The sequence below is a fragment of the Fomitopsis serialis genome, assembly GCF_022376445.1.
Source record: "Fomitopsis serialis strain Sig1Antser10 chromosome Unknown B0H18scaffold_117, whole genome shotgun sequence".
NCBI classification, from domain to species: domain Eukaryota; kingdom Fungi; phylum Basidiomycota; class Agaricomycetes; order Polyporales; family Fomitopsidaceae; genus Fomitopsis; species Fomitopsis serialis.
The window spans coordinates 44,248-64,107 of record NW_025955077.1 but is presented as its reverse complement, the minus strand read 5'-3'; the positions used below and the strand labels follow the sequence as shown (position 1 = coordinate 64,107).

Here is a 19,860-nt window from a genome sequence, read left to right as displayed (position 1 = left end):
CAATTGGTGTTGTTCGATTGCACCGCCAGACGCCATGAACTTCTCTCTCGCTCGCAGGGTGTAAACCGGCCACTTTGATTTGGTACTAAGCCCTGGGTAGCTCTGGTTTCGTTTGCAGCAATGAAGACGCGGTCATTTGCTCTGTCTGTGATGTCTCTCTGAGGTGCGCAAATTGTTCGAGTCACTGCGCTCACAACTCAAATACCCCATCATTTGTTCCTGTTCAGATCGTGCTCAGTAGTGCACCTGACGGTCCGGCATCCCATTGCGTGTCACCACATACATACCATTTGGTCAGGAGAGGGAGGGCATACCGGCCCCGATTGCAGCTACACTAAGGGTCATTTCCGGTGATTTCCGGCGAAGATAACTGAAGGTAGGTCGCCATCAGCTATCGAGTTGTGACTAGGACGGATCGGGGACGGACATTGCGAAGTATTAACTTGGCCGGCCAAGCTGCCGTGCTCTGTACAAGCGTTACTGGCCTGTGGCCGCGTGCGTACTCTGTCGATGTCCAAGACACGCAAGCCGTAAGTAACGCCAACGTCAGCTAGCAATGATTGGCAAGACTAATGATTCGGAGGAGACTTGTTCGTAGTTCAAGTGGCCACGCACCGCATTGCCTGCCAGGCAGATCCGGAGATTACCTGGTCATCATAGAAAGTCTACGTCGCTGAGCTAAGGTACGAAGATCGACATGCATCTTCTAGCTTGCTTTGCCTATCTTCGCAGCAGGTGGTATGGGGTTGATATTGCTGACGCCGTTGACAGCGAAGACTCCGAACTGCAGTGCGCTCCGACGACCACCCTATACAATCACTTCTCGCACAAGCAGTCAAGTTGAAGCTCAGTTGTGCTTGCACCGACGACTCTCGAGCTTTATGCCATGCCGGCTTGTACCTTAGACTTTTCCCACTGCTTATCGCAAGTTCCACCATCCTTGCGATAGCGCAGCTATGCATGGCGCGGGTCGCTCGCTCTTCGGCGCGCCGTCTGGCCGTTCGCGAGTGTCCATTATTCGGCATCAGTCTCTGCTATGAGATGCCGACTAGGCCAGCTCGCCGTTCCTGATCGTGCGTGATTTTCGCGATATGAGTCGGGGCCAAGGAGGATGACCACTCGCGCGAGGAGGGTAGTTACTACAAAACGCATGGCAAGCCGTTCGGACACGCTGGCTGATCCCATTCTTCGAAGACAGGTGCAGCAGTTGCATGTCTGACCGCGAAAGCTCTGTTTACAAGGGTGACCCTTCGTCCAAGTCTCAGTCCTTGCCCGAGCTGAAGGTGAAGGACGCGGAGAAGGTAGCAGTCGATACTCTTCCTGTCATCCCGGAGGAAGGCAATGTTGGTCTGTCGGAGTTCGAGGCAGCCAAGAAAGCTGGGGTGCAGGTCACGAAGACGGAAACTCGCAAGTAGGTCATGGTCGATCAGACTTGGGGAAGTGATGTAACAGACGGACTGCTATAGGATCGCGCTGAAGATTGACATGTTCATTCTTCCCATGGTGCGGTGAATCACAATTCTGCACGGTAGCGGAGCCCCTTAATTCTCTACAGCTGTGCATTTCACAAGGACTCAGCTATCGTGAGTGTTACCCATCTTTCGTCTACAGAACGTCGCTCACACGGGGCTGCCAGTGGACAAGACCGCGTAGGTCACTCTGCAGATCGCATGCTCGAAACTATCAACCAATGCTCTTCCCGTCAGGCTCAACTATGGTAACCTCTATGGTATGAAGACGGACCTCAATGCCGGAGGCAATCAGTGGCCATGGTTGGCGAGTTGTGAGTGCGTTTCTATGCTTTCGTACCGAACTTCGCCGACCGTGCTGTCTACAGCTTTCTAGTAAGTCCCTTTGGCGGATCATGCCACCGTACATTGAGCAGTGCAGCTTTGGTTACTTGATTGGCAACTACCCCATGGGCTGGCTCTTGCAACGTTACCACTCAGGGAGAGTGTTCTCGATAAGTTGGTCCACGACGCGCTTGAATACGACCTATAGCTCATCCCCGAGTAGCTACCTTCCTATGGGGAGTCATCATCATTGCGTATGCAGCATTCAGCGTTATGTAGCCTAATAAGCTGACTCGCGTGCATCACCAGGGTTGCCGGTGCAAAGAATTTCAGCAGCGCTCTTGCAGCATAGTAAGTTGCCTATGTTCGTGTATTGCTTGACCACTCACCGCCAGCCAGCTTCTTCTGGGCATTGTCGAGTCTATCGTCACCCCGGGCTTGACTCTACTGACAGCTGTATGGTACGCCCAGTCTGAAGTCCCGCTGCGCACCATGATCTGGTACAGCTTCAATGGCTGGGGTGGGATCTTCGGCGGGTTCATGTCATACGGCGTATATGCTCAATTGTTCTTTGACGAGGGTGGTGCTTAAGTCTGTGTATAGGTCGGTCGCATCAAGAACGCGTCGCTCGAGAAATGGCAGTAATCTACCTCATTCTCGGGGCGATCAGCCTGTCCTGTACGCCCTTAGAATGTGTTTTCAAAGACCATGCCTGACCCAAGTACTCAGATGCTCTTGTGCTAGCGCTCTTCTTCCCCGATTCTCCCGTCAGCGCGACTTTCTTGCGGAAGGACGAGAAGCTCAAGGCGGTGAAGCGCGTCGCAGAGGCGAAGAATGGCATCAAGAACACCGAGTTCAAGGTGTACCAGGTAAACTTGTCACATGCTCCTTCGTATCCTTGGCGGACATCGAATGACAACCTGGGTATCGAAAGGTCAAGCAAGCGTTGGCTGATCCCAAGACGTGGCTGCTCTTCGTTGCGTCCGTCGCCGCTCAGATTCCCAATGGGTGGGTGGCAGTGTAGCATTCGCGCGGAAAACTGTCGTCCTCATGCTTTGATCACAGCATCGTATCGAACTTCTCAACGATCATCATCAAGGTAGTCGCTACACACCGTCCTTGAACTGCACATGGTGCTGATGCAAACGGGTGGGTTTTTCAGGGAATGGGATTCACGACTCTTCAGACCACCCTGCTCGACGCTGCATCTTCCGGCGTGCAGATTGCAAGTCTGATCGCCGCTGGGTATGCTGTCTGACCTCTCATTACAATCTACCACCGACTGATACACCCGGCCAGCCTGATCACTACACACATCAAGAACAGTGAGTATCGCTACCTCCACCTCGAATCGGGGCTGACGGCGCGGTGTAGCGCGTGTGACCACTATGGCCACTGGAAACATTGTCTGCATCATCTCCGCGGCGTGTTTGACGTACCTGCCGTCTGACCAGAAGTGGAACCGTCTGGTTGCGTACTGGTTCACCTCTTTCCAGGCGCGTGTAGTCTCAACTATGTCGTGTCATCCAGCTTACGTACCGATCTCGCAGTCCGTCGGATTTTCGCTGTCGTTGGTCATGATCTCGAATAACGTGAGCATCGACCTGACCTACAAAGCTCGTATCCTACTCACGTTTGAGTAGATCGGAGGCTTCACCAAGCGAACGTTCACTACTGCGTTGACCTTTATCGGCGTACGTACAGAGCCGTGAAGAGCCGACCCGTGCTAACTGATGTGTTTAGTATTGTGTAGGCAACATCATCGGCCCTCACTTTCTCATCGTGAGCCCAAGCTTCAGTGTCCAATTGAGATACTATGGGTCTCAATGTTGCTTTAGTCCAGCGAGGCCCCTACGTACCAGACTGGCACACGTGCGATGTTCATTGGTAGGTCTCACGACTGGCCTTCCATAGTACTGTGACTGACTGTGACTTCAAGGATACTGCATCAAGACGGGTACGTAGCGCCAAACTGAGGAGGGTTCTCCCACTGAGAGCAACTGGGACAGCTGCCCACTTATTGCTGGGTCTGTACATGTGGAGGAGCAACGTGAAGGTATGTCTCAATCCAGTGCCCTTGCCGATCTTGCCGTCAACACTATCGTACAGAAAGATCACGCATACGGCAAGGTCATCTTGGAAGAAGACCAGCTCAAGGGCGAAGGTAAGAGCGCGCAGCTTGAGTACACATAAACGTCCTCATGATCATTCTCTGCCTCAGAGGCCGGCATGCATGACCTCACGGAATTCGAGAATACTTACCACAGGTAAGTGCACCTTGTCTCACTCTTCGGAACACCGTCTTAACATAAGTGGATCCATAGATACGTCCTGTGAGGACCTGCCAGTATCTCCGACGTTCTTACCTGGGGCCGCCGGGAATTCCGGCCGACACGTTTGACATTGATTGATGACCTGACTACGCCGCCTTGAACTTCACACCCAACGTGGATGCTATAGAGCATATATTGCCTGCGTAGACACTGGATGCCCTGTGATACAATGGACGAGAGTTGTGGATGGTAGATTGAAATGAGGGAGAGTCGAACCGCAATGTATTTAGCGCTGACTGAAGATAAGCAGCGGGCGGCAATCTAATCTCAGTAGATGAATTCCGTGCCTGGACATCTCTGCGGGCGACTCTGGGCGACATCACACTCTCGCGGATGCGTTCAAGTTGTTGAGCGCGTCGCTCGGGCCAGAGTCTGCGTCGTCCTCGACGTATTGCGGCCATCTCGAACGATGCCGCCGGCGAGGCGGCGAGTGTCCTACGTGATCCCCCCTCCCTCAGACCCTATTCCCCGGCTCCAGCTGCCCCCTCACGGCGTGTCACGCAACGGCGCCGTCGGCCCTCTGCTTGTCCCGTACAACGATCCATCTTCTCCTGGTCCCTCTTCAGCAGGTAGCAAGGGGATCTCACATCCACGACACCGTCTTGGAGTTGCTTCTTTAGCTCTCGACACTTCTACCTCTCTCGTCGGGCGCAACCATCCAGAGGGTATCTTGTATACTGGCGGACGAGATGGTCTTGTCATCTCCTGGGACCTTGGTATCCCCACCCAGCGTCGGACACACCGGTATGGCGTCGGCGAAGGCAGTTCTGGCCGGAGTATGCGACGTTGGGAAATCATGACCAACTGGGCAGACGACATCATCGAGGAAGAGGACGATGGCGAGGAACTGCCCAGTGACGGGGACGTTCTGGGCGAGGTTACCGGCCGCGCGCGGAGAAGGCCCAGCGTCATTCAGGATGCAATCCCAGAGGAGGAGCAGTGGGAGGCTAACGAGGAGGTCCTGGAGGCACAGAAGGTATTGCTCTGTTCTGCCTGACCCGGTCTCGCCTCGCTGCGGGCTATCCGTGTACGTGGCTGACTCTACACTCTGATATTGAAGGCCAATCCGCCAACTACTCAATTCGCCAATGTGCGCAGCTTCACTCGGACTGGGTCAATGACATCCTCCTGTGTAACATGAACCAGACCTGTACGTGTTACCCCCTTCAATTTCTGTGGACATTCTATCCACCAGCAGGGATAGATTGTCATCGCCAGTGTACCTCAGGGTTAACTGAATCATGGTCTAGTGGTTTCCGCATCCTCCGATGGCACTGTGCGTGCCTGGAATCCGCATGCAACCGACAACACCGAGCCCACGACAATAGGTATGCACGAAGACTATGTCCGATGTTTGGCACAGAGGTAAGCTGCAAAGTAACTCTGGGTATGAACGGCTATTGGAGTCTGCGTTCGATAGCCGTGTGCAACATTGGGTTGCGTCTGGCTCCTTCGACCGTACCATCAAGCTCTGGGACCTAGGCAGCGAGAGCTCTCCGACATCTCCTCTGGTTACTCTATCCGCTCCCGAGTCGTCTGGCCCGAAGGCGTCCATATATGCGATGACTACAGACTCCTACGGCTCCATAATCGCGTCGGGGTCCCCAGAACGCGTTATCCGGATGTGGGACCCGCGTTCGGGCAAACGTGTCGGAAAGTTGGTCGGGCATACAGATAACATACGAGCCATGCTGCTCTCAGAGGATGCGAAATATGTGAGCGCATTTGGGTCATCTCTTGGGCTGAGCAAATTGAAGGCATCTAGCTTCTCACAGGATCCGCAGACGGTAACGCTCTTACTATTCGGAAAGCCATCGGTTCCACTCACTTATATTGGCAGCTTCCGTCAAACTCTGGTCCTTGTCATCTCAGCGATGTCTGCATACATTCACACACCACACAGAGTCGGTTTGGTCCCTCTTCTCGCAACACCCGTCGCTGGAGATATTCTACTCTGGCGACCGCTCGGGCCTCGTCTGCAAAGTGGATGTCGAAGGCTGCACCGACGTGTCCGAAGGTGAATGTGTTGTCGTTTGTCAGGACACGAGCGACCGCACCTATGGCGGTAACGCGCCCGAGGGTGTGAACAGTATCGTGGCGATGGACGATAGCTTCCTCTGGACAGCATCCGGCAGTTCTAGCTTCCACCGCTGGAAGGTTCCACCACGGAGAGCAGTCAGGGCCGCTGCGCTCAGTTCCCAGGTCGAGACAGCGTGCTTGTCGAGAGCCCACCGGCGTCCAGCGAAGGTGACGACCATGTTCCGCGCTCCGCCGCCCAGATCTCTTTCGATTACTCCAGGGGTACACCGGGAACACCACCGCCGTCCGGGACGATGTATGCGCGCACAACCAAGAAGAGCCACCGAACATCCCTCTCGCCCTCCCTCTCACCTTCCCTCTCACCCTCTCTCCTGTCCGCAAACTCGGCTGCCCCACAGGAGCTCGACCCGTATGGCGAGCGCGAAGGTGAAGAGACGTGGTACGGGATCCCGTTCGAGAGCCTGGTGAAGCTCACGTCGCCGCACGACGCCTTCGCGGGCTTCAACACGCACGGGTCGTTCGCGCGGAACCACGACCCAGAGATCGCGACGCTCTACTCCGCGGCGTCGATCATGAGCATGCCCCGCCTCTCACGGCCGTTGCCCACCGCGCTGGCCAGTGCGATACATCAGCGCAGCAACAGCCCCTTCCTCAGCTCCCGCACACGCCTTGAGGACGCGCAAACACTACATCCGGGCACGCGTGCACACGCAGCTTTCGAGGAGCGTGAGGTGGCCGCGGACGCCGTTCCGTACAACCACGAGCCCAACGAGGTCGTCCAGGGCGAGCACGGGCTCGTGCGTTGCGCGATGCTGAATGACCGCTTGCACGTGCTGACGGTAGATACTGCGGGGGAGGTCGCGGTGTGGGACGTGATTCGTGGGGTGTGCAGGGGCCGTTTCATGAGCGAGGACGTCGCGGCGGCGAGCGTGGGTAGTAGTGCTGCGAGCGTGAGTGTGGATGGGGACTCGGCGAGAGAAAGGAGTCCGAGGGAGGCGCTGGAGACGGTGAGGGAGAGGATCGAGGGCGAGGCGGTCGTGCAGTCGTGGGCGACCACGGACACTAAGACGGGTGTGCTCACTGTGCATTTGAATGAGCGATGTTTCGAGGCGGAGATATATGCCGATGAAGCAGGGTACACTCCCGACAGACGATACGGAGAGGAGCAGAGGCGTATGTTCTTCTATCTCATTTGGGGCGACCTTGGCTGATGACGCTGTGTTGTTTAGTGAATGTTGGCAAATGGGTGTTGCGGAATCTCTTTGCTGGATTCATACGAGAAGAACAGCGAGCGCACTCGCGTCGAAGCCGTGAGGCTGAGAACGCCAGTCGACTACATCGTGGCACGGCACCGACTCATATCGATATCAATGGTGGCTCCCCAGAGAGGCGGCGTCGATCAATATCGGACGCCTCGCGAAAATCCCATGCGACAATACATAGTCCCAGAAGTACGAGTATCGTTTCCTCGCCGAACATGGTACCTGCCATGTCACCAGCAATCTCTGCGGCGCCGCGCACGCCGCTTCTGACCCCTCTGATCCCGATCAACACCAACCTGCGAGATTGCTCTACGCTATCGCCAATCCCCCAGTCGCCCTCCGATGCTACTCCCATGCCTATGCCCCCACGCTCACATACCCTCGACAGCTCGACTAACTCCCCTTCTAGCGCAGACTACTTCTCGCTACGCACCCGCCGCGGATCTCTGTCTACTGTAGGCACGACAACACCAGCGGACGAAGTCTCACCTTGGGGAAAGGATACGGCTTTGCAGACTCCGACTACTCCCAGTGCGGGAGGCTTGATGGGCCGTCTCAAGGCGTTTGGCAAAAGTACGAAGCGACAGGCCAGTGAAGTTGGAACATCAACCCCTGGGGGTACGCTCAAAGGAACAAACTCCGTGACCACGCACGGGGTAAGTTGGTTCCAACACGTTTCGTGATCGCACGATTGATATCATACTGTGTGCTAATAAATTCTAGGATGAAAATATCCAGGCTGCGCCCAAGTCTCCTGCGCAAGTATTGCTCTCGGGGCCCATCAACCCCCCTCCTACGAGTGATGCCCCGCCGCTCCCCATCTCACCGCAAACATCACTCATCATCTCAGAAGAAGCTGTGTCTGGATGGACGACTATCTACCGAGGACAAGTTGCCAGCGCTGCAAGTGATACTCGTACTCTGGAGGAAATCATGCCGTTCTGGCTACTCGAGTATTTACTCGCCAACAGGGCGCCATCAGTCCCCGTGACGAAGATCAGCTTTGTCCTCCTGCCTTTCCCTTCCAAAGATCCTCGCGAGATGTTGCCAGAGCTTCTCAATACGTGCGTACAGGTTTCTGTTTTTACAACTCACTTTGTTGAAGTCGCCTCATTAGAGCCCAATCGAAGCTGACGGCGAGCCGCTTCCTGCGTGTTCGGAAGCTCACGAACCATGTACGGAATGTCCGTTCATGAGTTGTGGTTAGTTCGACGGCTCATTCCGCTTGCACAGGTACAAGACAAGCTCGACAAAATGGCTGGCTCCCATGGTCCGACATCCCCTAGCACACCGCGTTCGTCCTTCGACACTCGTTCATCCGCTAGCAGGCACCGTGAAGAGCACCGGACCCGTGCGGAGGAATTGTACGAGATTGTCTGCAACGACGTCGTCCTGCCGCTGGACATGACCTTAGCTGCCGTGCGCCAGTTCGTGTGGCGACAGGCTGGCGAGCTCAGCATGTACTACCGACGGAAGGCCATCCATCCGGGCCATTCCCATCATTAAATTGGCTTATCGACTATATATTGTAGGTAATGTAATCTAGTCTTGTTGTAAATTGTAAGTAGAAGTCGACGCCCCATTTCCATCTGCCAGCGCACATTGTCCAGACGCAACGACAGTCTGGATGAGACTGTGGAAAGCCCTGTGACGTTGCTTATTCCTCCGACGGGTCGGTCTGTCGGTCTCAGCAGATGGCCCCGTGTTTCGCTGCTCTCCACCTTAGATACCGCACTAGTTCACGTCAAACTCAAACTTAGAGACCCCGCTTTCGTCTCGTCTGGAACGTAGAATGGCTAGCTGATAGGTTTGGATAACACAAGACTGGAGGGGCACTCAGATCAGAGCTCGTGCACTTCACGATATGGCCCGGAAGGTAGGCTGTAGCTATCTTATGCTTGAATGGTGCTGATGCACTTCCTGTCAGCTTTCAGCTCTTGAGAATCGACGATCTAAACCGATGTTTCCGCACTTTAAGCTTCAAGGCTTGCACGTTGCTTTGATGTTCCAAGCGGTCTCGACGGTGCTCATGACCAGGCTCGCCAGAGTATAAGTCTTTTGAAACCTTCGAACATCCATTGACTTCGATGACTTCAATATATCAGTACCCTGATGCTCCCTTCTCATGTCACACCGGTGCTTTCTCACTGATGCCAAATCTGCGCCCGCTGTCTACCTACCGCGGTACGGGGCGCAGGAATGCCGCGGTTCTGAACGCTCACAGCCCCGCTGGCGATGTCAACGCCGAAGAGACGTTGCATCATGATAGGTATCTACGGAGGTATGAGCGCTCGCAGTCACGTCAATGTTTTGTGTGGGCAGATTGATAGTGTCCATCACGAGCAGCAATCAAGAAGGTGCGCGAGAATCCTGATCTAGTTCAGTAGCGCCGTTAAGCTTCCGCGTGCCTCTGGCCCAGGGCGGTCTTCGCCTTGTCTTTACCCAATCTTCGCTCACCTGCAATCAGCGGAACTTTGTAGCCGCTGACTACGTAGAGTGCCAGTGTTTTGGACTTCGGAAATTGAATCCGCCACAGTCCGCCACTGCACAACCAGTTGAATCCCACCGACGTCGGCTCGCCGCTGCTAGTCGGATTCAAATACAGAAGTCCAGGCCAAGACTGATGAGTTGTCAATGCAGAAGATAAGGGTTCGTCGCCCGCGCTCTGGCGATCAACGTCGTCGAACACCCCGCTATGTCTACGGATGCTCAAGCCCAGGAAATTGCGTTCCTACAGGCGACGTGCGCACGACTCGTCTCATGCGGGACACTTGATGAACGTCTGACCTCTCAAGTTCCACAGATATCTCAACAACTACTGCCAGTTGTCGATAACAGGTAGTTCCTCAGCATTGTCGCCTTCGTCGTTCCAAGCTGAGACGTTATGCCCAGCACTCGTTGTATACGAACATATCATAACAATATCGCAAGAGACGCATTTGTTACATGGCCGCAAGTTTTCGGGGGGCGTGCTGCTGTTCCTACTCAATCGCTATACACTCCTCCTGTTCGGGGCGGAAAACCTGATCTACGTATTCTCCTGGGATACGCGTATGGTAAGGTTCATCGTGCATGCACTTTTAGTGACTGAGACTCACTGAGTCGATTGACGCATTGTAGGGGTGCGTTATCGTCCTTGCAGTGATGAACTCTACACGTTGACGCAACACCGACTGCATAGTTGCGAAGCCATGACTTTACTTTATGATATCTTACAAATGATGCTCTACATTTTGACAGCAGGTAAGCCCGCTTCGTCATCCCATTTACTCGGACGTCTGTCCGGTGACTGATTCCCGCATGCCAGGATTCACCGCGATGCGAGTCTATGCGATTGGTGGTCAAAGGGCTCTGATCGCCGTCATTGTGTTCATCTTCGGGCTCGCCCCTGCTATCGCAGGCATTGTGAGATATCATTTTTCTGGCATCCTCGTTGGGACGTTGCTGAACATTTGGTCAGTATAACATCTCTCAGTCAACCTACGACTACGTTGCGTGGGTCGGTCCTTACCCGAATGTTATTACAATAATAGCATATCGGACCGTGGTTGGGACCAGTGAGTGTTACTTGCCTGGCGACTACTCTCAACTCTAAGATCACGATATCTCCATAGAAGTATGTACCCCAACTCTGTCACCATTCACATTAGTTCTGATTCACCCCAGTGGTCATAATGTCCCGTGTCTTTCCTATGGTCTCCGACCTCATCGTGATTGTTGTCACTTGTGCGAGGGCATGGCCGATCCTCAGAGCTGCAAGACAAGCTAGAGCGACCCCGGCGCTGGTCACGCTACTACTCAAAGATGGTACGTCTAATTTCGTTGACATCCCGTCATCCGCGGATTGACCCGTCTATCAAGGGACCATGTATTTCCTGTTCGTGAGTGTGTTGTGTCGAAGATGTCTCCCTGAATCAGCGTCACAGGTTGCTCGCCTCGCTCAACGCCATACACATAGCGCTATCACTATCAGAAGGGGTAAGTGATCCTCCCTGGCTCCGTGCCCGTGCTCGTACTGACTTCTCCGCTACGTAGCCATTCTTAGGAGTCGTCTCAGAGTTCATCACGATGTACGATGCGCCATTCCTCCGTATACAGCGCCGCACACCTGCTCCCGCTGACACCCGCTCGTCAGGTTCCCCTCCATCCTCATCTCCCGCTTCCTGATGAACCTTCAGCACATCGGCTCCGCTGGGTACCGGGACACACTCCCGTCGTTCGTCCAGCGCGACGCAACGCCCGAAGCGCAATTGACTCCCGGCACCTCGCGGTTCGATATCACTGGGGATATGGGCGGATCGACGGACGACGGCGGGCTCTCTGCGCTGTTCTCGACGACGCTGATCGACGTTCCTGGATCCGACGCGTGGTCGAGCTGGGACGACGAGCCCTCGCCGGAGGTCGCAGGGGAGAGTCAGCGTGTTGACGAGGAAGATTCGCCGCCACCGAGAGATCCGGAGGTCATAGCTGTATCACGCTGACCGTTCGTTAGTCTCCGTTGCAGACTTTCAAAGCCTGGGTATTTGTCGGGATGTATCGGTGTTATTCATATTACTATGTGCTTCTTAAGCGGCGCTTTCTTCAAGCCCTGCGCATAGATCGGACAACTTTGAAGTATTGGGGAAGTTTGCCTTTCCGTCGAATGCAGCCTGGAGTGAGCAATATGAGCGACCGGGCTATCTCAATCCTTACCTTCTCAGCTCGGCGTTGTATTGTCTCTTTCCTCGCGGGCTTCTACGAGTCGTCGCTGATCGGTATCGAAAGTTCAAGAGGTCCACAGAGCGGAGGAAACCCGAGTCGGTGATACTTCCTGTAAAGCAATCATCAGCGTGACTCAAGAAACTCTGTGTGCGGCAATGAAAACCCCGCGTCGGTCATAGGTAGCAGAAATATTTTGCAGGCCTTTGAGAACTGATCCGAGTACCACAACTCCCCACGCGCAGGCGGCTGTCGAATACAGTAGCCCTTTGAGTTGCTGGCTGGCTATTTGCGCTGGTCAGAAGATTGATCATGATGGTTAGGCCGGGTGGATTCAATCTTGAACGTGTTAAGTTACGCACAACGCGTACAATTTATTTCCCCGACAAGCGACTCAAATATGAGTGCACTGGTGATTCGTCCTTGGCAAAACTGTGACTTGCAGCCCCCTATATATGCCCGCGCGCGAGAGCGACCGAGAACGAACATCGACGGAACGTGCAGGTTCGCAGAAGTTTTCGAGTGGAAGACGTGAAGCTTGAAGACGAGCGAACATTATGGGCATGACAGAAACGGCAAGTGTATTACCATATCAGGAAAGTATATCACGTCAAGATCGCCCAGATCTGAGATGACAACGTCCCTTTATTCCCGCCAGTTTGCTCAGATGGGCGATCGCGGTCTCTACCATGACTCGGAGTCTGAGTCGGCGGTCGCACTTCCCAAGTTCAGACAGCCTGCATGAGAGGAACTTATGGCCACGTTCCGCACGACCTGAATGAAGCCTAAGGTCGCTTCCAACTTGAAGTTCTCATCACTCACAAATTGCTCACAAATCAGATCCTTCCCTTTCGTTTGAAACATACAGTGGCTAACAGTGGATAGGTTTAGATAACAGGATTGCAGGCGGACTCATCAGATCTCAGAGCTCGGCGTGCACGTCACGATATGGCCCGGAAGGTAGTTCGGGTGAGCATCGCTGTAGCTTATGTTTGAACTAGTGCTGATGCACTTCCTGTCATCTTTCAGCTTCCAAAGACTGACGGTCTAAACTGATGTTTCCGTACTTTGGGGCTTGCACGTTGCTTAGATGGAGATGGGGTTCCAAGCGGTCTCGACGGTGACGAACGTCATGACGAGGCGCGTCAGAGTCTTTTGTGACCTTTGCACATCGATTGACTTCAATAACTTAGTGCATATCTCTTTGGAAGACGCTCTCTTGCATAGCAGCCAGTGGCTGGCCGCTGGGCGCCCGTACCAATGGGTATGAACGTCATTTGATGATTGAAAACTCAACATGTCAGTACCTTGTTGCATCCTCTTCGTATCACATTACTTCCTCACTGGTGTCAACTCCAGATTTGCGCTAGCCGTCTACCTACCGCAGTACTGAGCGCATTCTCCTGTCACGGTGCAACACTCACAGCCCCACTGCCAGTGCGATGTCAACGCCGAAGAGACGTTCATAGGTATCTATGGAGGTATGAGCGCTCGCATTCACGTCAACGTCTTGTGGTGGCAGATTGATAGTGTCGCATCATGAGCAGCAATCAAGAAGGTATGCGAGAATTCTGATCTAGTTCAGTGACGCTTCGGACAAGGTACCGTGTGGCTGAGTGCTAGTGGCGATGGCTCAGGGGACTCTTAGTCTCCCTGGGCAGACTCTAGACAACTCTGTTACCCTCCGCGCACTCCGGAAATTCTTGTCTGACGGGAGTCTTCGCTTCCGTGCAACCAGCGGAGTGTTGTAGCCGCTGGCTGGAGTGTTTTGAAGTCAATTTCCGGATTTGAACACGCCGCTGCACCGCCTATTGAATTCCGCCAAAGTCACGGTTGGCTCCCCGCTGCCAGTCGGTGTCAAATTCCAAAATCCAGGCCAAAGCACTCCAATGTTAGTGTAGAAGATAAGACCTCGCCGCTAGTTCGTTTCGCCCTCAATTGATCAACGTCGAACTCCCCCGCCATGTCTACGGATACTCAAGCTCAGGAAATTGCGTTCCTACAGGCGACGTGCGCACGATTCGTCTGTTCAAGTTGCGGGACACTCGATGAACGTCTGACCTTTCCACAGATATCTTAATAACTACTGCCAATTGTCGATAACAGGTATTGTCTCATCGTTGTCGCCTTCGTCGCTCAAAACCACGCTGAGATATTATGCATAGCACTCATTGTATACGAACATATTATGACAATATCACAAGAGACACAACTGTTACTTGCCCGCAAATTTTCGGGGGGCGTACTGCTGTTCCTGCTCAATCGCTATACACTCCTCTTGTTCGGGGCGGAAAACCTGATCTACGTATTCTCTTGGGATACGAGTATGGTAAGCTCAATCGTGCATGCATTTCTACAGAGTCACCTGATGCATTGCAGGGGTGCGTGATCGTCCTTGTAGTGATGCGCTCTACAGATTAACGCAGCACCGACTACATAGCTGCGAAGCCATGACTGTACTTTATGATGTCCTACAACTGATGCTCTACATTTTGACAGCAGGTAAGCCCGCTTCGTCACACTATTGATGTTCGTCCCTTGACTGATTCCCACATGCTAGCATTCGCCGCAATGCGAGTCTACGCAATTGGCGGTCAAAAGGCTCTGATCGCCGTCGTTGTTTTCATCTTCGGGCTCGCTCCTGCTATCACAGGCATTGTGAGATATCAATATTCTGACAACCTCGTTGGGACGTTGCTGAATGTTTGGACAGTACAACATGTCTCAGTCGACCCACGACTACGTTACGTGGGTGGGCCCTTATCCCGAGTGTGATTACAACAACAGCATATCCGACCGTGGTTGGAACCAGTGAGTGTTACTTGCCTGGCGACTAATCTCATCTAAGACCACCTTATCTCCGTAGAAGTATGTACCTCAAGTCTGTCACTATTTGCGTTGGTTTTGATTCAACCCAGTGATAATAATGTCTCGTGTCTTCCCAATGGTCGCCGACCTCATCGTAATTGTCGTCACTTGCATGAAAACATGGCCAATCCTCAGATCTGCAAGAAAAGCCAGAACGACCGCAGCGCTGGTCATGCTACTTCTTAAGGATGGTACGTCTGCTTTCTTTGGCATCCAGTCATTCGCGAATTAACACGTCTATCAAGGGACCGTGTATTTCTTGTTCGTGATTGTGTTGTGTCGAAGATGTCTTCCTGAATCAGCACCACAGGTTGCTCGCCTCGCTGAACGCCATACACATGGCGCTATCACTATCAGAAGGGGTAAGCGATCCTTCCCGGTTCCGTTCCCGCGCTCTTACTGACCTCTTCGCTACGTAGCCTTTTCTGGGAGTCATCTCAGAGTTCATCACGATGTACGATGCCCCATTTCCCGTTGTACAGCACCGCACACGCACTTCCGCTGACACCCATTTGATAGGTTCCCCTCCATCCTCATCTCCCGCTTCCTGATGAACCTTCAGCACATCGGCTCCGCGGTTACCGGGACACACTCCCATCGTTCGTCCAGCGCGACGCGCCCGAAGCACATTCGACTCTTGGCACCTTGCGGTTCAATAGGGTCACCGGGATATGGGCGGATCGACGGACGACGGCGGGCTTCCGCGCTGTTCTCGCGACGCTGATAGACGTTCGTGAGCCCGAGGCGTGGTCGAGCTGGGACGACAAGCCCTCGCTGGAGGACACACAGGAGAGTCGCGTGTCGACGAGCCTGAAGACTCGCCGCCACCGAAAGATCCGGAGGTTGTCTCTGACTCAAGCGGGCCTAACGGCACATTCTATTCGACTCAACTACTAGTACTACTTTACTTACTTTCTATACCTGCCTGGAGCTCGGCGGATGGCGAGCTACGCGACAATGGCCAGGAGGAGACTCGACGCTCCGCCTCAGGCCTCAGTGATAATATTAAAGGGACTAGCAACTTTGGCGCTGCCTAGAAAGCCCCAGTGGACCTATCTAGATATCAATAACGCCTATGCATTCCGACGAACAGCCAGGCTCGCGGCCGTTGAACGTTTATGGTCTGCAACGTAGACTAACAACTAGTCAGCTCTGTGCGTCGTCTGCCGCCCTGCGTCACTCCGCCTTCCCCTTGCCATCCCTCGCAGCCTCGTTCGACTCCAAGTCTCCATATGCGGCCGCGAAGCGGCCAGTGTCGTGGATGTACCTGAATAGCGGTTTCATGGTACTCGGCGAGTTCAGGAAATCGAACAAGCGGCGCTTTCCTCAGGCTCTGTGTATAGGCTGCCAGCGAACGTCAATCAGCCTACAGGTCATGATCAGATGTTAGGCAGCCGCAGTGTGCAATGTACGGGCGACTAGGCTATCTCAATACTTACCTTTTCACCTCGGAAAATCGTCTCCTTCCTTACGGGCTTCTCGTCGCTGGTCGGTGTCGAAACTTCAAGGCATTTGCAGAGTGGAGGAAACTCGAGTCGGCAATGATCGGGCGACGACAAGCGCAAAAGCGATACAATTCTTCAGGCAGCAAACATGACACGCAGACAGAACACTCCAGGTCAATCCAGTGACCAGTGAACGAAAGAAGCCACTCAGCGCACATAGACAGAATGGCAGGCATGCTACCGAACAAGATACACATCGCAGAGATGGTAATGAACACCCTCCCGGGTGACGGACGTCCCTTGACTCTCCCTCCGGCGGAAGCAGGCGATCTGTGTCTCGGCGCGAGGGCGACGTCTGCGAGCGAGCGCTATTTACGTTCGCGACCTGGGCCCCCGACAGGTGCGGCTCTCGAGCTCAACAGCGCCTCTCTCGCCCTACGGATGATCGCTGCCGCCACCTTCAGGTTCGTCGCAGGCACGCCGGTAGAGTCGGATGTACAGCGAGGCAAGATTTAGATGGGATTGAGACGTTAAAGCAGCACGAAACTTGAAAGAGTGATAGAATGGATAGAAGAGTGGAAATGGAGGCAGTGCGACGTCGTTGTGCCAGTTGGGCGGATGTTTTGAGTTGCTTGATATACCCTTCATCATTGGCGATCTAATGACCAGAGACGAATTAACGTCTGCCGACGAAACATGTCATACATCACCGCTCACCAGAGACTTCTGGCAGTAGCCCGACCGAGTTACGCGACACGCTCTCCGGCGAGTCGCGAGTTGTGCTGTTCAATTTGCTGCTGAAGTATCGCGGCGATCCCGCCAGGGTTGCTGCGCCCATTTGGCAGCTCCGTACCATCTGCAAAGGTCAGTCTTCCCTGCGGACTGTATACCAATGTACCATCCGCCAACCACTTCGTCGTATGGTGGCAGTATCCCATTCCCAGCCTGTGGTCAAGGTCCTTACCCTCCTCCTTCCCGCACATGTAGCACGACCGCGCGTACTGTCCCAATTGCTCTACGCGCGTCGTAGCACTCATTGCCGAGCCGGCCGTCGTTTGTTGGGGCGCCGATGTTGTGCCTTGCGGTAAGAGCAGTGTGACTTTCTCGAGGAAGTCCGTGAAATTGGTCATCGCTTTCAATAGCACATCGGTCTGTGCTCTGTCCCCGCCACCGCTGTCGGATTCCGAGTCGTCGTCCGAGTCAGAGAAATAGTCGACGTTATCCACACTAAGATGCTGTCGCACCGCGTCAGCGACTTGATCGAATCCTGCTGGGTCGCAGCACGTCAAAGCCTTGCCCTTCTCTCTGACGAGTCAGGCTTGATCGCCTGTCTGATCGCGGTCGTCAGCCCTTGGTAGAAGAGTAGGTCGTGCTCAGCTTCGGTCATCCTGTTCTGCTCTACCAAGTCACCAGCCCGAACCACGAACCCCAGCATATACTTCCTGAAGTCTTCCAGGTCGCGTATCTTGCGCTGCTTCCGATACTCCTCAACGTACTCGCGCAGCTTCCTGGCAGAGCTTCGGGTCCTAAAGTCGCTCTCGGGTAGTAGAAGGTGAGCCTCTCCTTTGCTTTCGCCCAGTCGCTGCCCTTGAAGGCCTTATCGCATCGCAACACGTCACGCACCTTCTTAGAGCAGTACAGTAGCACGCCCTTGCACTTCTGCTCTCCCGTCATGGCTGCGGCGTCGGCGAGGATCTCGAACATGAAGAGGAAGTCGTCCAAGCGCTTGCCGGTGAACTCTGGGGCATCCTCCGACGACGGTGGTGGGATGAACTGCCTCGAAACATGCTGGAGGGGTGTGGCAGGTGGATTCAATTGTCGTGCGACCTTGCAGTGTCTCTCAATCAAGAGCCGTCCTGTAACGCGATGATCAGTGTGACTTAAGAACCTCGGTGTGCGGCAATGAGACCTCTGCGTCGGTCACCAGTCGTAGGAGAAAGGTCGTGCAAGCTTATGAGAGGTCCGAGTACCACAGCTCTTCCCGCGCAGGAGACTGTGACCACGTTGAGCCCTTGGAGTTTGAATTGCTGGCTGGCTGTATGCGCTGGCCCAGAAGATCAATGGTTAGGTCGGCTGGATCCAATTTTGAACATGTTGAATCACCCGCAATGCGTACAATTCGTTCCCCGACAAGCGACTCAAATATGATTGCACTGGCGAGTCGGTTGTTGCTCGTCCGTGTCAAAACTTGAGGCGCGCTGAGAGAGGGGGAGGAGAGAGCCAATCTGACACGGGGACAGGCAGCGCAGCCCCCTATATATACTCGCGCGAGAGCGACCAAAAACGAACATCGGCAGATTCGCAGAAGTTTCGGAGCGGAAGACGTGAAGACGAGCGAACGTCACGGGTATGACAGAAGCGGCAAGTGTATTACCATATCAGGAAAGTATTGCGCGCCAAGCCCGTCCAGACCTGAGATGACAATGTCCCTTTATCCCGTGGGACTGCTCACTGGCAGATGGACGACCGCGGTCTCGGCCCGGACGAGCTAATGAACCCTAATGCGGTTTGAATCCACAGCTCTCTGTGATGACGCAACCCGGCCCCATATGTGACGACCTCCTCCGAGTCCCTGTCAACCAGCCTGCATAAGAGGAGCTTACGGCGGTCGACTTGAAGTCAGCCAAAAGCACTCACAGCTGGCCACTTTGATATAATGCGCTTCGTTGCCGTGACGCGTCCGGTGAATACCCCGGATGATCCCCTTCGACTCACAAAGGAGCAAGTGTACGAGGGCTTGAAAGTCAAGGCGCGCGACCCAATGTCTGTATGCCGGGCAAGTACAGCTGTGACCCCATGCACGAAGGGCTGACGGTTGCTTAGCCGTTTCGTGACTGTCATCGACCGATGTGATGTCCTCAACGAGCATGCGACAGGTCTTCTGCGCGAGGTCCAATTCAAGAATAAACCAGAGCCTGTGCGCGAGAAGATTGAATACTTCCCTCCAGAACAGGTGTTTCTGCTCCCTGCCTCGTCTTCTCTGCACCACGCTGAAGTCAAGCATGCGCCAGGTGACGTTCACGATGATCCATCCCAAGACAGGCGAACAGCTCGCGCACATCACCAATCTCATCAGTACTCTGCCCGACGGCGACCTCCTCCTGACCTTCGCCTTCGCGTGGGGCTCGAATGGTCCGCTCGACGAAGGACCTGCGGCGGAGAAGGAGGAGAGGGAGAGGGAGAAGCTTGGCCTCGATACCATCGAGCGTACGCTCGCGGTCATCAGAGATCTCGTCAGGAGTAAGCAAATTTAGTACGGTATCCTTGGAGAACACGCTCGTCATCCCGTCATGTACGTTGTTCTGCACATCATTTGCAGTCACGGACAAGGGCGGCATACTGTCGCGGCGCAAAGCTCGCGACGGCCTCAGCCGATCCCTCAGTCTCTCCCTGTCGGACATAACACTAGGTTCCCCGACAT

At 54.3% G+C, this 19,860-nt stretch overlaps 6 protein-coding genes across 6 annotated transcripts; 5 read left to right on the top strand and 1 right to left on the bottom strand.

Annotated features, from left to right (window-relative positions):
- Nucleotides 1–1,259: 1,259 nt before the first annotated feature.
- Nucleotides 1,260–4,403, top strand: B0H18DRAFT_1038339 (MFS general substrate transporter). The gene is made up of 24 exons (XM_048030437.1): nt 1,260–1,411; nt 1,467–1,503; nt 1,556–1,587; nt 1,707–1,787; nt 1,891–1,967; nt 2,017–2,047; nt 2,103–2,144; nt 2,189–2,345; nt 2,397–2,434; nt 2,464–2,471; nt 2,523–2,662; nt 2,728–2,801; nt 2,859–2,892; nt 2,956–3,038; nt 3,093–3,118; nt 3,168–3,295; nt 3,437–3,487; nt 3,537–3,575; nt 3,632–3,680; nt 3,733–3,750; nt 3,803–3,849; nt 3,903–3,957; nt 4,015–4,064; nt 4,118–4,403. The coding sequence occupies exons 2-23, from the start codon at nt 1,486–1,488 to the stop codon at nt 4,062–4,064; spliced, it is 1,278 nt and encodes a 425-aa protein (XP_047887728.1). The 5' UTR covers nt 1,260–1,411; nt 1,467–1,485; the 3' UTR covers nt 4,118–4,403.
- Nucleotides 4,404–4,922: 519 nt separating this feature from the next.
- Nucleotides 4,923–8,934, top strand: B0H18DRAFT_1087322 (uncharacterized protein; the record flags this gene model as incomplete). Its single annotated transcript, XM_048032155.1, has 11 exons — nt 4,923–5,102; nt 5,225–5,276; nt 5,377–5,491; nt 5,547–5,841; nt 5,892–5,913; nt 5,967–6,328; nt 6,481–7,339; nt 7,396–8,084; nt 8,167–8,492; nt 8,546–8,603; nt 8,662–8,934. 11 exons carry the CDS (start codon nt 4,923–4,925, stop codon nt 8,932–8,934), a joined length of 3,231 nt encoding a protein of 1,076 aa, XP_047887727.1.
- Nucleotides 8,935–9,677: 743 nt separating this feature from the next.
- B0H18DRAFT_1038319 (uncharacterized protein) lies at nt 9,678–12,003 on the top strand. The gene is made up of 12 exons (XM_048030436.1): nt 9,678–9,709; nt 9,775–10,170; nt 10,232–10,266; nt 10,321–10,489; nt 10,610–10,671; nt 10,736–10,833; nt 10,889–10,923; nt 10,962–10,975; nt 11,095–11,260; nt 11,355–11,406; nt 11,464–11,498; nt 11,564–12,003. The coding sequence occupies exons 2-12, from the start codon at nt 10,124–10,126 to the stop codon at nt 11,907–11,909; spliced, it is 1,059 nt and encodes a 352-aa protein (XP_047887726.1). The 5' UTR covers nt 9,678–9,709; nt 9,775–10,123; the 3' UTR covers nt 11,910–12,003.
- A 2,086-nt stretch (nt 12,004–14,089) lies between these two features.
- Nucleotides 14,090–15,891, top strand: B0H18DRAFT_958826 (uncharacterized protein; the record flags this gene model as incomplete). Its single annotated transcript, XM_048042733.1, has 9 exons — nt 14,090–14,136; nt 14,233–14,455; nt 14,486–14,507; nt 14,626–14,628; nt 14,687–14,784; nt 14,840–14,937; nt 15,130–15,185; nt 15,280–15,356; nt 15,514–15,891. The coding sequence occupies 9 exons, from the start codon at nt 14,090–14,092 to the stop codon at nt 15,889–15,891; spliced, it is 1,002 nt and encodes a 333-aa protein (XP_047887725.1).
- A 1,294-nt stretch (nt 15,892–17,185) lies between these two features.
- Nucleotides 17,186–18,143, bottom strand: B0H18DRAFT_1124204 (uncharacterized protein; the record flags this gene model as incomplete). Its single annotated transcript, XM_048034816.1, has 3 exons — nt 17,186–17,666; nt 17,750–17,976; nt 18,063–18,143. 3 exons carry the CDS (start codon nt 18,141–18,143, stop codon nt 17,186–17,188), a joined length of 789 nt encoding a protein of 262 aa, XP_047887724.1.
- Nucleotides 18,144–19,092: 949 nt separating this feature from the next.
- On the top strand, nt 19,093–19,383 carry B0H18DRAFT_853051 (uncharacterized protein; the record flags this gene model as incomplete). Its single annotated transcript, XM_048039622.1, has 2 exons — nt 19,093–19,202; nt 19,263–19,383. Coding segments are annotated over 2 exons (231 nt in total), but the record flags the coding sequence as incomplete, so codon positions are not given.
- Nucleotides 19,384–19,860: the final 477 nt, after the last annotated feature.

Coding starts and splice junctions, on each gene's coding strand:
- B0H18DRAFT_1038319 (XM_048030436.1), top strand. CDS start 10,124: ATGTCTACGGATGCTCAAGCCCAGGAAATTGCGTTCCTACAGGCGAC. Junction 10,672..10,735: donor GCTCTACATTTTGACAGCAG/GTAAGCCCGCTT, acceptor CCCGCATGCCAG/GATTCACCGCGATGCGAGTC. Junction 11,261..11,354: donor TCTAATTTCGTTGACATCCC/GTCATCCGCGGA, acceptor TCAGCGTCACAG/GTTGCTCGCCTCGCTCAACG.
- B0H18DRAFT_1038339 (XM_048030437.1), top strand. Junction 2,893..2,955: donor TCTCAACGATCATCATCAAG/GTAGTCGCTACA, acceptor TGGGTTTTTCAG/GGAATGGGATTCACGACTCT. Junction 3,039..3,092: donor GCAAGTCTGATCGCCGCTGG/GTATGCTGTCTG, acceptor ACACCCGGCCAG/CCTGATCACTACACACATCA.